The following is an 18,266-nucleotide window of genomic DNA, read 5'->3' as shown; positions in this document are numbered from 1 at the left end:
AAACTCACAATCACATTTACAGTATTATGGTGAGATATACACTATATAGAGTATACTCACCAATCATTGCTCTTTGTGTCAATTATGTAGAAGCTCCTGATGATGATTCCAACTGAAGAGGAGAAGCAGAGGATTCAGGAAGCTCACATGTTGAATCCTGATATTCCTTTGGGCAGTGCTGAGTCCTTCCTACTAACTCTTTCTTCCATCAGTGAACTCTGTGCTCGCCTCCATCTCTGGGCTTTCAAAATGGACTATGAAACCATTGAGAAGGTATGTGTGTGTGTGTGTGTGTGTGTGTGGTGGATTTGGATTTTGGCTTTGCCTGTGAGGGCCTTGCTGATGATCCCTGCTCTAACTGTTAAACTGGCAGAGTTGTTTCCTGTTTGAAAGTACTTGGCGGCTAAGTGTTTAATTGGTGGCAGTGTTTCCTGTTTGGCAGGAAGTGGCAGAGCCTTTACAGGACTTGAAGGAGGGCATGGAGCAGCTGGAGAAGAATAAGACATTCCGCTACATCCTCTCAGCCGTGCTTGGTATTGGCAACTTCCTCAACGGATCTAAAGTAAGTGACAAGTATTCTGCTTCTGTTAATGGCATTAATATCGGTTAGCTAAACAAATTAGTTTGATGTATGTGATGATGCCAGTGTTGCTCACATGGTTCCAAAGTCTTGTTTTATACTTTTGTCTTATAGTACCATTGTCAAAACTAATGACAGATCCAAGTAAGCCAAGTAATGGTTTTGATCCCTCATGTTGCTTAATTGGATTTCGGAATTTGTGTGTGTTTGTAGGTTAAAGGTTTTGAGCTGAGTTACCTGGAGAAGGTTCCAGAGGTGAAGGACACAGTGCATAAACAATCTCTACTGCACCATGTCTGCTCTGCAGTAGTGGAAAACTTCCCAGATAGCACAGACCTTTATTCAGAGATTGGCGCTATTACACGCTCTGCTAAGGTACACACACATATACAAGTATACACACAGTCAAAAAACTTGCTGGAGGTGTAACAGCTTCCTTCTGAGGCAGCAGCCTTCAAAATGGTGAGATTCAAGGCACCAAAATTAGTCGAGTACTTGTCTGGATTCCAGAGTTCAGAAGGATGTCAGTTGATAGGACAGGATCAGAAACCATAGAGGTCAGTGGGGACAAGATCAGCTGAGACTGAACCAAGAGTCAGAGAGGCAACATTCTGGGAACCAGGGACTGAGGCATAGCAGAGGAGGCAATCTGTAAAAAAAAAATGTTTAGTTTCATTCATAAACACTATCCTGTTTAGGGTAGTGGTGGATCTGGAGTCTATCCTGGAACACTGGGTCGGAAGTGGGAATATACCCTGGCTGGGACACAAGTCCATTGCAGGGCACCATGCACACGCACATTCACACACTCATGCACACCTAGGGATAATTTATAGCCATTTCACCTACTGGCAAGTTTTTGGAAGATCAAAGGAAAATTGCAGAACATTCAGGAAACCCGTGTGGACACAGAATCCCATTGCACTGTGCCACTCATTCAGTTCTATGTGTGGTCCTAACCAACTTTTATAAACAAACAAATAACCTCAGGTGTCAACAAAAAAGACAAAAGATTCAATATGTAGTCATTTTTTCCCCAAAAAGTAAACCAGCATTCGGAATCCAGGTGGGAAATATAAGTACACCCTTCCTACTTCCACAGTCATTAAGAGAGTAATTAGCAGCCAGGTGTTACTAATGAAATGCACAACATTGGTTAATCATCAAGATGTGACTACCTCTATAAAAACAGACCTTTTGGCAGTTTGGTGTTCTGAAGCCCTCAGGTGTGTGTCTACATTATGCCAAGAAGAAAGAACACCAGCCATGACCTCAAAGAAGTAATTGCTGCTGCTCATCAATCAGGGAAGAGTTATAAGGTCATCTCCAAACGATTTGAAATTCAGGATTCTACAGTGAAAAGGACTGTTTACAAATGCACATCACCTGACCATGACACTCACCATGTAGGGCTGTTTGCACCTGATTCACATTTATGTTTAATGATCACTGTATTTAAGCCATGGTCTTTGCATGTTCCATTGTCTAGCTTTTGTTGTTTGTTGTGACATGCATTAATGAGTGGGTGTACAGGTGTTCCTAATAAAGTGCTCAGTGAGTGTATATGTTTGTCTGATGCATGTATCTTAACTAAAATACCTTACAAAGAAATGATAGAACTGCACAGTTAGGCACAACAGTGACTCTTTTAACAGTCCTGGTATTTGAACTCCCAAGCTTCCTCTTGCTGATAGCTGAGTTACCACTGACCCAACAAGAAACCACTCTAGGAGATGCCAAGCACAGGATACAAATTCCAACACAGCAAGAACCTATATTCTCACCTCATGCCCACTGTCCAGAAAAGTCCCTGGATCCACCATGACTCTGACCTTTAAGGATAAAGCACTTAATGTTGATGAAAATCCATTGGCAATCTCTTTAGGTGTAAAGGTGGAATTCAGTGACTTGAGGAAGGGCTGGTGGCCCACTTTGCTCCACTGATAAAACTTACCTCCAAATGGGCTGTAATCTGTCCACAGTCTTGCCTTGTCTACATTTTCTTTCAGCATCATAGCACATTTAGATTTATAGCATTTGGCCAACGTCCATGTACTTCATGTTAGTAGAAATATTCCAAATCTGATAAGACTCCAGTCGTATCAGAGTAAAACTCTGTTAGAGAGAAGTTAGTACATCAACAATAATAGTGCAAGTCAAGGGTTGCTTTTTTAATTTCCCCCATTTTCTCGGATGGCCAGGGTGTTTGCGGAATTAAAACTTGCAATCACCTGACAATAGGACGAGCTGTTTTCTGTTGACCTTTTTAAGGTCAAATGGAAGGTCCTTGTTTGAAGACAGCCAGTATCTCAACTGTTTGGACCGCCAGAAGACATAGATGGTTTCCTACTATGTGGCTAATGTAAGAGAGTGCTGTAATTCACTCTGTAAGACAGAGTCTCTGTAAGACCAAAAGACCAGAGGAACTAGATCAGTGTGGAAGCCAGGGTAGGGACTGGGTCATTAGAGGGCAAGGAGACTGGGTGAAATGGAAAATCAGTAACTCAGACTGCAGCAAAAGGGCCAGTTTCAATGGGAACTAGTGGCGCAGGGTCTTGAGTAGACTTGACAGTAGCAGAATAGCTTTCTTCAAGAGCTGGAATTGGCACAGCATTTTTATGACTAATTTATAAATAACTGTATTGCTATAAAAAAGAGAAATAGGCATAGCTGAACATTAACCATAACACTTGCTCTAGGGGAATAAAATCACTCTACTGGTTGAGAGAGAAATTTTACACTCACAAATATTCATGAACATCTACCTACAGTACAAATACACTGTTGTTCTGAAGAATGTATGAATTCCTCTCCAGGTAGACTTTGACTTGCTGCAGGAGAATCTGTCACAGATGGAACGCCGGTGCAAAGCATCATGGGAAAATTTGAAGCTGATCGCCAAGCACGAGATGAAACCAGCACTCAAGCAGAAGTTGACTGACTTCCTGAAGGACTGTGCAGAGAGGATTATCATACTGAACACTGTACATCGCCGCATTATCAACCGGTAACACACTGTCTCTCTCTCTCTCACACACATGTACATGCACATATTGATACTGTATGTTCTCAGAGCATTGTGGGTAATACACATGCTCATGTGTTACAGTCTGAGCATAACAACATATAAACACTTCAGAATTAATTCCCACCATCAATACATCTAGTTAGAATGAATTGTGTGAACTGTAGTGCTTGGGACTGTGTCTACTAGTAAGAACCCCAGTTGGTGTCAGAACTCATTTGATTATGTCCAGTAGGAAACACCCAACCATTCACATTTTACTTTCACCATTTTTTGTAAATTCCCTTTCCTGCAGGTTCCACATGTTCCTGCTGTTTCTCGGACACCCAGCGTCTGGAATTCGTGAGATCAGTGTTCATCGATTCTGCAAAATCGTTAGTGAATTCGCGCTGGAGTACAGAACCACAAGAGAGAGAATACTCCAGCAAAAACAGAAACGAGCTGACCATCGTGAAAGGAACAGAACACGCGGCAAGATGATCATGGACATCAATGCTGTGGTGAGTGACGATAATCGGACCATCCTGTGATGTTTGCTGTATTTTTCATAGTGGCACAAGTGTAATTGACTGAAAGCAGTCAGGAAACATTTTAATGTTGGATGAAAGTTTTAAATTTTTAGTAGCTGAAGGTTGTGTGTTTGTGTCCCCAGCAATGCTCTAATCGTTTGTTTTACTAGTATTGTGGACTCCAGTCACATGACTTGGACTTGAGTCACAAATTTCCTGATTTTCAACTCAATAAAAAAACAATTGCGACTCGACTTTAAATTTGACATCAGTGACTTGTGACTTCACTTGGACTCAAGCCCTTTGCTTTGGAAAGATGTGATAAATTTTCAAATCAAAAATGAAAAATTTAAATTTAAAAGTGTTCAGTGAATCAACTATTCTTTTTCCCAACAAACAATAAATTTTTCACTAAAACAGCATAAATCTTTATTTCCAAGGTCAACGTTCAGGCAGCCAATCAACTTGCACTAGAAAAAGACCATGTTGAAAGACCACACATTCCCCAGTGACAGTGGCCCTTTGTGGTAGCCATACTCCCAATGAGAGTAGCCTTCGCCTACAAAGATTGTGTTGTTTGCAGCAACAAAAGGATTACAACATATAGAACCTGTGGTTCTACAATATCAGATGCAAAAGAAGCAACTTCAAATGTTGCACCAAATAAATCCTAAGGCAAAGCCCAATTGAACTGAGATAGAATGATACACTTGGTGGAAATAGTCTACACCTCATCACATGTCAAATTGAGCTGAAATATAAAGTTTGTATAGTCGAGGTTATGCTTCTTTCAACTTCCTACTCTGTATAGTTCCACTGAGTTATAAAGTTTGTCTAGAATGTGATGAACAATTTTAAAAAGCCTGCATGATTTGTATAAATTTACTATATTAATTATTACTCGGACCATGACTTTGGTAAAGAGCACATTATGTCTTGTTTACAACCCAAAATGTAAAGTTAAGGACTTGTAACTTTACTTGGACTGATGAGTAGTGACTTGGGATTTGAGTTGGGACTTGCCAAGACTTGAGTAGTTTTTGGGGCATCTATTGGTTGTAGCTTAAAAAGAAAGTATATACAGTATAACAGCAGTAAATGTATAATAAAGATAGTATATAACAGAAGAAACATAACAGGAAGTAGGTATGTAACATGAGTAATAAAACTATATACTGTACATAACTAGAGGAAAACAACAGAGAGAAGATAAATAACAAGTAATACTTACAGAAAATAGATGTATATCAAGAGTAAAAATTAAAGTAAATATAACAGGAAGTGATTATACAGTATATTAAAACATAAAACAGATAACATCATGTGTGGGTGTTTTGGCCTTAACCAATCAGAAAGCAGTAATTTTGTAAACATCCTGATCCATGTGCATCAGATCCATTTACTGATTCAGTTGTTACTTCCTGTCCCTCTCCTCTGTTCTACAGACTGATGATGAAGAAGAGATTGGGGTATGACAGTGTCTATACGTTTCTCTGTGCATGTGTGAGCATTGTCTCTGCAATGTCTTAGCAAACACAACGAGTATGTTTTAGAATTCCATTACTGCTAATTAACATTTTTCACTGACACATTAACAGTGACATGTGGAAATGGTTTAGTGTGTAACGTCTGCGTTACATTTTCTAATGAAATATGATCTGCATGTGCTCAGAGTGTAAAACTTGTGCTGTCTGTGTGGTTGTGTGGTATGATGGATTTTATAATTATAATCTGAATGGATTTAATTATTATACCAAGCAGAAAAATTAGTAATTACAGTAGTTTTTTCCAACTACTACATTCACTACAAGAACTACACTACCTTTACTTATCTTTATGCAAATTCCAGTATTTGGCCAACCACTGATTTCACATTATCTGTGACACTTGCCTTTGCCATCTGATTTATACCATGCAAAGTTCCTTACTCCACCAGCGTGTTTAAAAGTCAGACGATCCATGCCGAAGATTCAGTTCAGAGAAGTCCATCTGCAAGAACAGTTTCTATTTCAGCAAATATGAAATCCAGCATTTTACTCACTTGCTCCTTATAATTGTAAAATATACTTAAAATAATAACACTTTAAAACCGAACACCTAGTTTTGACTGCATCAATGTGATCCACTTAATTGCTTTTTGGTTATTTCTGTGTTTGTTTGTATATACAGACAAGTCAGAAAGCTGGAAGCAGCTGCAGCAGTAGTGTCCCTACTGTAAGAAAAAATGAAGTGCAGGGACTGAACCATGAGGAAGATGCAGCAGAGCATGAAAATATGAAAGCAGTACTAAAGAGAAGCCAGCAGAGTAGCAGGACTGAGATGTGTGGAGTACCGGGACTACGCACTAGGACAAGGGCAAGACCCAGCAGAAGTAAGGACCAAATACATACACTCATAGGCCATAGTGACACAAATGCTCAATGTTAACTATCATAATAAATAAATAAACTTAATAATAATAAATAAACACTTTCTGAGGTACAGATGGAACAGGTAAAAGAATATTCTGAGACACAGATAGTACAGGTGAGGCAAGATTCTGAGGTACAGATGGTACAGGTGAGGCAAGATTCTGAGGTACAGATGGCACAGGTAAGGCAAGATTCTGAGGTACAGAAGGTACATTCAAGGCAAGAGTCATAGGTACAGAAGGTACAGGTGAGGTTCTGAGGTACAGAAGGTACAGGTGAGGTGAGGTTCTGAGGTACAGAAGGTACAGGTGAGGCAAGATTCTGAGGTACAGAAGGTACAGGTGAGGCAAGTTCTTAGGTACAGATTTTACAGGTAAGGCAAGATTCTGAGGTATACATAATGCAGGTGAGGAAAGATTCTGAGGTACAGAAGGTACAGGTAAGGCAAGATTCTGAGGTACAGAAGGTACATTCAAGGCAAGAGTCATAGGTACAGAAGGTACAGGTGAGGTTCTGAGGTACAGAAGGTACAGGTGAGGTGAGGTTCTGAGGTACAGAAGGTACAGGTGAGGTGAGGTTCTGAGGTACAGAAGGTACAGGTGAGGCAAGATTCTGAGGTACAGAAGGTACAGGTGAGGCAAGTTCTTAGGTACAGATTTTACAGGTAAGGCAATATTCTGAGGTTCAGGTGGGGCAATATTCTGAGGTACAGATGGTACAGGTGATGCCAGAGTCCAAGGTGCAAATGGTACAAGTCATAATTTTACAGAGCATCAAATAAAATTCTGATACTCCTTTTTGACACTCCAGTGAAATATTTGTGTTATATCAAGGTCGTACTGCGTTAGCAGCTGCAAATGAAGATGGCATGCCTGATGATGCAGCTGACGAGATCATGGAACGAATAGTACGTTCTGCTACACAGAATTCACACGATCGCGCCCAACCACGTGAACGGAGACGCTCGCGCGCCAACCGTAAATCATGTATGTTAGAATTTACATACCAGCCAACTACAATTTACACATGATAATATGTCAATATGAGCCAAATGGGAGTGTTAATAAAATCTTATTCTACATTATATCCTGATCCATCTCTCTCTCCTTCTCTCTTAGTGAGGAGGACATTAAAGAATGATTTGACCCCAGAGGAGGCACAAGCCCTGGGTTTGGAAGCCTCTGTGATGCAGGTGTGAAGATACCACCTATCTTTACACAGACATGTACACCTAACACTACTGTAGCAATATTACCACCTTGAGTGGGGGATTCTGTATTAGTTTGCATTTTTAGGTTTTGCCGCTTGTACTAATCTTTTTGAGTTCAGGGTTACAATACAATTTTTTCCTGTAGTGTTCCTGTAGCATCATTACTGTTTCTGGGTGTAAAATTATTGTATCTGCACTAGCTTTTTTGCTGGTTGTATTAGGTTTAGCATCTGAGGTTTATGGGTATTTTTTGTTTGTTTTTAGAATAACTGTAGGGCACTTTCTGCTCCTAACAATAGATTTTTTTCTTTTGTAGTGATGGCTTCAGTGACATCGTAGAGTGACTACAGAATGTCTCAGCAGGAACAGCAAAAACAAGCAAGACTGTACTGTTATTTGCAAGAATCTCTGTTTTCTGAACATTTTAGTAAAAAAATATCATTTAAAAATTACATTTGCAGTATTCCTTTAATAACATTACTTTGGGTAATACACCCTTTTTCAGCAACTCTTTGCTGAATTCTTTTGATTAGAGAGATTTAACACAGGGATTCTTGTTTGGTTTTAGGGATTTTCTTTATTTTGGAGAATAAATGTCTTGAAAACACTAGAAAGTGTTCAGTATTAAAACTCAGGAAAAGTAATGAAATGACCCTTACAATAACTGAGGGGATTCAATTGAGGGAAAGTGGACGAGGATGCATTAAAATGAGTATTGCTTTTTCACTCTCTGTAGTATGTGGGCTTTAAGCAGTGCCTTTCATTAATAGCTTTAATTCACTGTTTATTTTTCTCTGCTTATTTTATTTTACTGCTTATTTTATCAAGCACATTTGACCATGTTTATGTTTTAATTCATTAAAAAGAATAACCTTGAATGACATTACTGTAGTAATGTTTTGTACAATAGGATTGAGCTTAACCATCCTGCACACATTATTTGGGAGATTTATGGTAAAATTAAAGATTTATATTGGTTACATATGAACAAAAGCCATATTTATGTATTTTTAAAGTGTAATTTAATGGTTGATATTACCTTTCATTTCAAATTATTCTGAAAAAAAGACCTTGTAATATTTTGGTTTTGTACAAAATTTCCAAATGCCCTTCTTTAATACTGTTATGTAGTATGTTTATATTTTCTATGTATTATATGCTGTTGTACTGTATAAATGTGTTACATTTTAATTTAATGAAGATATTTAAAAAACCTTGCACAGTCATGAACACAGCTGTGCTTTACGTTTACACACAGCACTTGATATGTACTGCAGTGCATGGCTTTTATTTATTTATTTATTTAAAAAATAAAAGCGAGTGTTTTTGTGCAGCTGAGGTTGTATTTTGTTTTTAATGGATGAAAGTTTGCAATAATTTATTTTCTCTGCATTGTAATTCCTAGACTGGAAAAAAAAAATCTCTTCTAAATATGTACCTGAGTGAACATATTTAGGTGCAAGGAGTTACTGATGAAGAGATTAATGTACTGTGTTTAACAGAAACGTGGATTAAACCAAACGAGTTTGTAGCATTAAATGAAGTTAGTCCTCCCGGGTACAGTTACATACATCAGCCCCGTCTAACTGGCAGAGGAGGAGGCGTCGCAGTCATTTATAATGATAATCTAGCCGTCACACAAAAACCTAGTCATAAATTCAACACATTCAAGTTCTTTATTCTAACATAACATACGTAGCCACTAAAAATAAGTCTACCCAGGTGATTCCAGTAATTATTATTTACAGACCCCCAGGGCCATATTCTGAATTTCTATTTCTTCATGAGTTTGTGAATTTCATCTCAAACCTGGTTGTTTCTGTAGACAAAGCATTCACTGTTGGAGACTTTATATGCATTTTGATAATCCAGAAGACCCTCTGAGAACAGCAGTTAAATAGACAGACAGTACTTTATTGAACCCCAAGGGGAAATTTGGTGTCACAGCAGCCACAAAACAAGAGCAACAGGGAGGACTAAAACTTAACAGTTCATAATACTTTAAAAATGCAATAAAATAAACTCCCAGTATACCACAAATAAGAATAAAAAATTCACATATAAATAGCTCTCCAAGTTACTGTATTTACAGACTAAGATTCCTGTACAGATTAACTGTATGAAATATATTACAGGCTAGCAGGCTTAAAACTGTACATTAGACATATGTGATGAGCAGTTGTGGAAGTGTGTGTATAAAAATGTACAGTAGTCATAAGTAAAGTCATAAGTAAAGAGGCAGTGCGTGTGTAAGAATGTGCAGCGAGCTTATGTAGAGTTTGTTAGGCAATATGCAGTGTAGTAGTAGGGTATGCAAAATTATACTGATACAAATAAAAATGTTGATTAGTAAGGCATGTGACTTGGTCATGTGATGTGCTGGGCTAATGCGTGCGGAGCGACGCAAAGCAAAGGGAAGGAGCAACATCCTCGGTAGAGCAAAGAGGCAGAGTGAATTCCTCAGCAGAGCAGGAAGGTGGAGCAATGTCAGAAGCGGAGCAGGAGACGGACTGATGCTCATGGTGAGCTGTGAGCCCTAATAATGTCCTCTGTGGGGCAAAGGGATGTCCTCAGCATGGCAGAGAGTGACATGCTCAGAGAGCCAGGGTGGGGGGAAATTCAATTCAATTCATTTTTATTTGTATAGCGCTTTTTACAAAGGTCATTGTCTCAAAGCAGCTTTACACAAACAAAAGTAAAGTGAAGTGTGTGTGTGTGACGTCTCTGATGAGCAAGCGGGGCGACGGTGGCAAGGAAAAACTCCCTGAGATGGTGATAGGAAGAAACCTTGAGAGGAACCAGGCTCAACAGAGAACGCATCCTCATATGGGTTTACACTGTAGTGTGCGTGTGTGTGAGCACAATGTGTGTTGGTGTAGTCCATGGAAAACAGCTGAAGCGTTTTCGTGGCGGTATGAAGCATTGCCGGTGGACAGGTCCAGAGTGAAGGGGGGGAGGTCTGGATCACCGGCAGCTCAGGAGTGTAGCTCGGCAGAAGGAGAAGGAAAGTGGTTAGGTACATTCACAGTCACCGTGTGGAGATAAAACTCAACATCCATGAGTCCCCCAGATCTACTCCTTTGATAAAAACACTAGTCGCTAAATGCTAGGTTAAATAAATAAGTCTTCAACCTCGACTTAAACACTGAGACCGTGTCTGCTTCACGTACATTAACTGGGAGACTATTCCATAATTTTGGGGCTTGGTAAGAGAAAGCTGTGCCTCCTGCCGTGGTTTTGGCAATGCGTGGTACTGATAGACAGCCTGCATCCTTAGAGCGAAGTAGGCGCGGCGGAACGTAAGGTACTAACATATCGCTTAAATACTGCGGAGCGAGACCGTTTAATGCTTTATAGGTTAGGAGTAATATTTTAAAATCGATGCGGAATCTTACTGGGAGCCAGTGTAATGTAGATAAGACTGGCGTGATATGCTCATACTTCCTAGTCCTAGTCAGGACCCTCGCTGCTGCGTTCTGAACTATCTGAAGCTTATTTATGCATCTAGACGAACATCCAGATAGTAAAGCATTACAGTAATCTAATCTGGACGTGATAAATGCATGGACTAGTTTTTCAGCATCACTTAGCGAAAGTATATTTCTAATCTTAGCGATATTTCTGAGGTGGAAAAATGATAACCTGCTTACATTATCTACATGCGCCTCAAATGAGAGATTATTGTCAAGCTTGGAAATGGCCCCAGTCTGGTTGGGAACCCTCTCTTCTAAAAATTTTCTCAGGGGAAGCATCACCTTGAGCCACTCCAACATGGCACTGATCCACTCTCTCCTCACTGTTGTTCCCACATCAGGCAGTTCCTATCTAGGAGCTCCTGATGGGAATAAAAAAAAACTGCTGCATCCATTGGTCGGTCAAGCTTTCTGTCAGGAATTGGTAGTGGAGGTGGATGAAAATGCAGGTATTTTATTGTGGAAGGTAAAGCCAAAACAAACAACATGAACTATGGATATGAGGCAAGAAACATACAAACTATAAGTTATAACATGGCCCACATGCCAACAGAAGCTTGACAGTGAGATACTAAAAACTAGAAGTTAAATAGTGGTGCTTAGAAGGCATAACAAGACACAGGTAAGAGTGATTAGTGAGGCATGTGACATGACAGCTACAAATACTTGGGAACTGTGATAGAAACTTTTTTTGCAGTCAGTTTTGACTGCAACACAGAGGTCTGTAAAAGGTGTGACGGAGGGTCGGCAGCCCACACATGAAAATCATTAATCGCTCCTCACACAACTGCTGGCGGGGTGCTGAAAGGACAGCGCTGATTCAGCACCCCAATTGTTTTGGACGGCCGGAGTGCTCGTGGCTGCGAGGCGGAGCGATTTAATGCAGCGCATCTGGCAGGCAATGAGGACCGTGGCAATAAACTACCCTCACAGAGAAGACAGAGGGATATAAAAGGAACCAGCGGCCGCTCTCCGGATAAGGTAGGAGAGGTTTATGATCCCTCTAACGTTTGTCTCTTCTTTTCCAATAGACAAAGATGTCAGCAAGGAAGACGAGCCTCATCCTCTGCACGCCTACAGCACCCTCCATCCTGCCGCCACGCCACTGCTGCCTGCTCGCCCTGCTCAACCCTGGGACGACACCACCCTCAAGCCTTCACTCCCAGCTCCCTCACTTTTACCCCCACCTATTGCCTTTCCCCAAATTCTGCAATAAAGAGAATGTTCCCCCACATTCCTGCCTTTAGGTGCTTGTGTTCAACCTCCTCACAGTCTCGCATGTCACAATGGTGGAGATTGGAGGCATTAGCACAGCATCTAGAGTCCTAATGGAGTCAGCACTGCAACAATACTTCCAAGCCAGCCTGCAGCAGCAGGCCTCACACAGGAGCTGGCTCGCGGCCTCCAGACAGCCACCTCAGAGCTCCTGAAGCTGCAGAAAAAAAACAGACACCACTGCAGTCACCCTCTCCAACCCCTGCTGTGAGGCCCAGCACCTCCTCACCAAGATGTCGGCCGACGATGACTTCAAGCGCATTGCCCAAAGGGAAGGCTGGTCTAAGGAGGACTGGGCCCATGCCCTCACCCCAGAGGAGGCTGCCCAGTATGACACAGTGAAAAGTGAGATCCTCCTGTGCTGTGGCCTCTTCCGTGCCAGCGCAGCAGCAAAGCTACACTGATGGAGCTATGACCCAAAGTCCACCTCTCGTGGCCGGATGGATGGACTGCTACGGATCGCCAAGTGGTGGCTCCAGCCAGAGCGTCTTTTGGCCACAGAGGTCGTCGAACGGTTAGTCATGGACTGTTTCCTCAGGGTTTCCCTGGCTTGCTGGATGCGCCTTCCATAAGGCAACCCCTCCCGGCTTACCCACCATCCCCATCAAAGTCAACGGCAGGCCAGTCTCGGCCCTCCTGGGCTCCAGCCACACCCAGGCCCTTATGGACCTCGGGGCTAGGAACACCCTTGAAAAACTTAAGAACCGGTTCTCATGGCCCGAGATGGATGCCAAGGTTAAGGCCTTCTACCAGCAGTGCCCCCAGTTTCAGCGAACAACCTCCTACAAGCCTGCTCCCACACTACTTATCCATTATTGGGGTCCCCTTCAAGAGGTTAAGCATGGACCTGGTAGAGCTGCTACCAAAATCTGCCAGCACATGAGTACATTCTAGTCATCTAGTCACTATGCTACCCTTTACACCGAAGCAGCTCCACTTTGGAAGGGCCACCTCCTGGAACATCACCTGTGAGCTCCTTCTCTTCTTCAGCCATTACCGTCATCATCACTGTCCAAGGTACAAACTTTATGTCTAAACTAATGGAGGATCTGTGTCAGCTGTTGCAGGATGAAACACCTGAGGACGTCCGTCTACCACCCCCAGACCGATGGGGTCTCCCCTACATACTATTTGTCATCTGGGAAACCCCACAAGCATCGACTGGCTTTACTCCTTTCAAGCTGCTCTTCAGTCGGTGACCTCAGAGGCTGCTGGATGTGGCCTGGGAGGCATGGGAAGAGCAGCCCTCCCCCTACTGTTCCCTTGTCTAGTACATCCAGGACATGCAAGAGCACACCGACAAGGTGATGTCCATTGTCAAAGAGCACATGGAGGCTGCTTAGCAGGGAGGAGGGTCAACAACAATCACGCTCAGCTCCAGGAGTTCCAGCCAGATGACAAAGGTCCTCCTCCTCCCTGACGCCACCTGCAAGTTCCTGGCTCGGTGGCAGGGCCCGTTCACGGTCCTTGAGAAGGTGGGCCCCATCAACTACCACCTGCACACAGACACACAGATATATCACATCAATTTGCTTGAGAAGTGGGCTGAGCCTGCTCCTGTTGTGTCTGCATTTGTGAGCCTCCCCACAGATCCAACAGAGCTTACCTTGGTTCGCCGAGGAGAGGAGCTCACACCGGCCCAAAGCCAGGAACTGGCTCAGCTGGTGAACCAGTTTGCTGACATCTTTTCCTCTACTCCCAGCCTTACGCACCTGGTCCACCACGACATCAAAACCCCTCTGGGAGTCGTGGTCCAACAGCGGCCTTACCACGTCCCAAAGGCCCACTGCAGGGCAATCGAGGAAGAGGTCAACCGGATGCTCTGGGATGGCATCATAGAGGAATCCACCAGCCCCTGGTCCAGCCCCATCATTGTGGTGCCCAAACCCGATGGGAGCATTCGGCTGTGTAATGACTTCCGGAAGCTGAATCAGGTTTTGGAGTTTGACAGCTACCCCATCCCTAGGGTTGATGACCTGGTGGAGCGACTAGGGAGGGCCTGCTAGGGAGGTGGCCCTGAGCCCGGAGGCCAAGCCCAAGACAGCCTTCTCCACCTCCGGTGGCCACTGGCAGTGCCAGGTCCTCCCCTTTGGGCGGCACGGGGCTCCACCCACCTTCCAACAGGTCATGGATCAAACCCACCATCAAAAAAACAGGTACGTCCCTTCTTGGGGTTGGCCAGGTATTATAGATGTTTCGTGCCCAACTTTTCCTCAATTGTCTCTCCCCACTCAGATCTCACCAGGAAAGGCCAGCAGGACCGGGTGCAATGGAGTCGGGAGGCCAAACAGGCATTTGAGGCCCTGACATGCTCCCCTGTACTGCGAAACCCTGACTGCATCCTCCCCTTCATTGTCCAGACGGGATGATCTCTCGCAGATCTTTGTGAGCTGAAAGCTGAAAGCTGACGGAGAGGAACTATGCGGCAATGGATAGGGAGGCCCTAGCCATCAAGTGGGCCATGAAGGAGCTCGAGTACTACCTGGCCGGCCGGCCCTTCACCTTGGTAACTGACCACGCTTCTCTCCAGTGGATGACAAAGGCCAAAGATACCAACACCAGGGTGACACGGTGGTTCTCTCAGTGCTCTCCCAGTGCTATTCAGTCTGGGCCCATCGCATGCCGGCAGTAGGCTCAGAGCAGGGGGGTACTGTCACGGAGGGCCTGCAGCCCGCACACGGAAATCATTAATTGCTCCTCACATAACTGCCAGCAGGGTGCTGAAGGGACAGCCCCAATTCAGCACCCTCACTGTTTTGGACAGCCGGAGTACATGTGGCTGCGAGGAGGAGCAATTTAATGCAGCGCGTCTGGCAGGCAATGAGGACCGCTGCAATATAAGAGGAACCAACGGCCGCTCTCTGGATAAGGTAGGAGAGGTTTATGATCCCTCTAATGTTTGTCTCTTTGTTTCCAATAAACAGAGATGTCAGCGAGGAAGACGAGCCTCATCCTCTCCACATTCCTGCCTCTAGGTGCTTGTGTTCAGCCTCCTTGCATTCTTGCATGTCACAAAGGATTTCAAATGACTACAGTTTTACTTCAAAATTAATGCAAATGGACGCACAGGTTTGAAGGTTGATCACACAAATAAATGCAAAAAAATGTTTTGCACAGGTCTGAAGGACGAATGAGAACAATTTGAGAAAAAGAGCAATACAAACTTTATACCAGTGTTTTTCAACTGCGAGAAAAATCGCTGTTTATTGTTGCTATAACAGTTATGTGATTACTCATCTGACAGTGGGTGTACTTTCACAGCTTAAATAGCTGGTTTTATTAGGATTTGTGTCTGGGTCTGACTGTCTTTTTACAGAAACCTTCTAATAAATAATTAATTAAAATAGTTGAAACCCTATTTAAGACAAATATTAATATTGCAAGACTGCATGACAAAACACATCATAAAATAAAAACAAATTAAGTTTTACAATGAGAAAACTAAAGTTTACAGAACATGTAAAGAAAGATTATAGACACATGAGTTACCCAAATTGGCTAGCAGAGGTCACTGCCCATTAGAGCTAAATGTTTGTTAAGTGTCCTTTGTTCTGCCCAGTTTTCAGAGAATCCAGGTTGACTGTAAAGAATAAGTCAATAAAAATCACAGACTGGTAGAACATCCATAAAAGAAAATGTCACCCACTAAAGTTCTAAAAACAATGGACCTGAGCAGGAACCAGACTGCAGGTTGAAAAACAAATCCCAATGATGTATGTTTTCCATTTGCATTTGAAGTTTGCATTGCTCATTTTCTCACATCGTCCTTCAAAGCTGTGCAATATGGTTTTGCATCCTATTGTGTGCTGCTTTCTGAATGATTTAAAGATCTTCAGGCTTCAGATCCGAGCTCAAACACATTAGAGTGAGAGATGAAGATGAAGGCTGTTCTCTCTGTCCTCCTCCTGGCAGCTCTGACAGGAGCAGCTACAGCTCTGTTCTGGAGAAAATACATTCATGTGAATAAACAGCTGAACTGGAATGAAGCTCAGGCATACTGCAGGGAGAATTATGTAGATCTAGCAACCATTGAAACCAGAGAGGAACTAGAAGAATTCCAAAAAGATGTTTTAACTTCTCAGTGGTGCTGGATTGGCCTTAGCAGGAATTCAAATACGACAAAATTTACTCAGTGGTCTGATGGAAGCTTAGCAGATTTCACACATTGGGACAATTATCAACCATCGAGTGATAAAGATAAAAACTGTGTATCCGTAAAATATATTTGGTATAGTTATTACTGCACATATAGCCAGACCTTCATCTGCTACACTTGGAAGCCAGAGCTGATTGTGGTGCAGGAGATGAAGACCTGGGAAGAAGCTCTGAAGTACTGCAGAATGAACTACACTGACCTGGTAAGCCTCGACACAGAGAGAGATTACTTTGCAGTCAACAGCAAGAGCAGTGAAATTCTGACACCCAGTTTCTGGACCGGGCTGCGCTTCCTGGATGGATCATGGTTCTGGGTGAACCAGGTCTCGATGAGAGAACAAAGACTGGGGAACCTGAGTCTTATGCCCTCGTGCCCTGCCCCACGTTTCCGTTGTGGAGCCCAAAAAGCCAAATCTAACGTCCTGGAGAACAGAGACTGTGAGGAGAAAATGAACTTCATCTGCTATAACCACCTTCGTAAGTTATTTAATTCCTGATATGAGCTTCTTCAGTGATCAGTGCAATAATGTGACACACACTGATTTATTTTATACTGACTTCTTACTGAGACAAATAAAAATGATCTTTAATTAACTAGATTATAATCAAACACAAATTAAATAATATCCCTTTGATACATTTGAAGGAATTATTTCAAGATGAAGATGTTCACTGCAATCAAGCCCAGGATGAAGAAGACAGAGAAGAAAAGAAGAACAGAAGTATGATGCCTGTTGATGTTTCACATTTCCAATAGATTAATATTAACTTTGTAAACTAGATGATTTTACTGGAATCATTAACTATATATTCAGATTTGATCTGTGCTATGAAAAATAGAAGATACATCATTTTTCTTCAAGACTTATTTCCTTCATTAATCTATTTTAAATTATATATATTAGCATGTTACATATTTTGTAATGTGATGTAAAATCTGTGAAAACTGCTGTGAACTTTTTAATTATAGTAAAAATAAATGATTAATAAATGTTTGAAATGTACCACAAATGTGTGATATATAAGGTAATAATTCACAGTAAGCCTGAATAATAATAACACTAAATAAAAAATGAAGAAGCTTGCTTTCCTTAGACAGTGACTCACTGTTTCTTTATCACTGTTGTGTGCTACTTTTGCAAAGTAGTCCAAGGACTTTTGCCCTGTTTCCACAAACCTGGTGTTAAATTACTCAGCAGAGCCTAAAACCCAATAATGATCAAAAAGTTTTGAGATTTATAAACAATATGGCTGCCACATGACAAGCACTCATTGCATGATGGAGCTTAATTTACTCAAAGAGCTATAAGACAGGGTTGTCACTGAGCTATCACCACGAAACCTGAATGGTAGGTCCATCCAGGAATCTGCTAGTAACCAAGCACTGAATAAGGTGTACAGTGAAAATTCTTTTTTCAAATGATTTGTTAGCTGAAACTATAAAAAGGTCCCTTTTAAATCATTTAGCCCTGCCTACTTAAATTTATAATGATTTGCACAATATGCTAATCAAAAAATACTTTTCCGAACTGCTCGAACTACTATTTATGTACTATTTGCATATCTTTAGCAAATTGATGCCACATTACTCAGGACTGTCCCTCAATAATGGTCAAAAATGTGATGAG

The 18,266-nt window shown here is 42.1% G+C and overlaps 1 protein-coding gene across 5 annotated transcripts in view; it reads left to right on the top strand.

Moving 5' to 3' along the window:
* The window catches only part of fhod3a (formin homology 2 domain containing 3a), a 39,833-nt gene extending 30,765 nt beyond the window's left edge, over positions 1 to 9,068 (top strand). For 3 of the 5 annotated variants that reach the window (XM_053236970.1, XM_034307421.2, XM_034307420.2), the window contains 9 exons: positions 91 to 273; positions 443 to 562; positions 794 to 955; positions 3,397 to 3,587; positions 3,901 to 4,105; positions 5,560 to 5,583; positions 6,284 to 6,485; positions 7,359 to 7,511; positions 7,644 to 7,723. In XM_053236970.1, the coding sequence (XP_053092945.1) occupies positions 91 to 273; positions 443 to 562; positions 794 to 955; positions 3,397 to 3,587; positions 3,901 to 4,105; positions 5,560 to 5,583; positions 6,284 to 6,485; positions 7,359 to 7,511; positions 7,644 to 7,723 (1,320 nt within the window). Of the gene's footprint in view, positions 1 to 90; positions 274 to 442; positions 563 to 793; positions 956 to 3,396; positions 3,588 to 3,900; positions 4,106 to 5,559; positions 5,584 to 6,283; positions 6,486 to 7,358; positions 7,512 to 7,643; positions 7,724 to 8,051 lie in introns of those variants that run through there. The other 2 variants (XM_034307418.2, XM_034307419.2) reach the window with 2 other exon arrangements.
* Positions 9,069 to 18,266: the final 9,198 nt, after the last annotated feature.

The sequence above is a fragment of the Pangasianodon hypophthalmus genome, chromosome 9, assembly GCF_027358585.1.
Source record: "Pangasianodon hypophthalmus isolate fPanHyp1 chromosome 9, fPanHyp1.pri, whole genome shotgun sequence".
Classification (NCBI taxonomy): domain Eukaryota; kingdom Metazoa; phylum Chordata; class Actinopteri; order Siluriformes; family Pangasiidae; genus Pangasianodon; species Pangasianodon hypophthalmus.
Note: the sequence above shows the minus strand (reverse complement) of the source record. Positions and strands in the feature narration are given on the sequence as shown.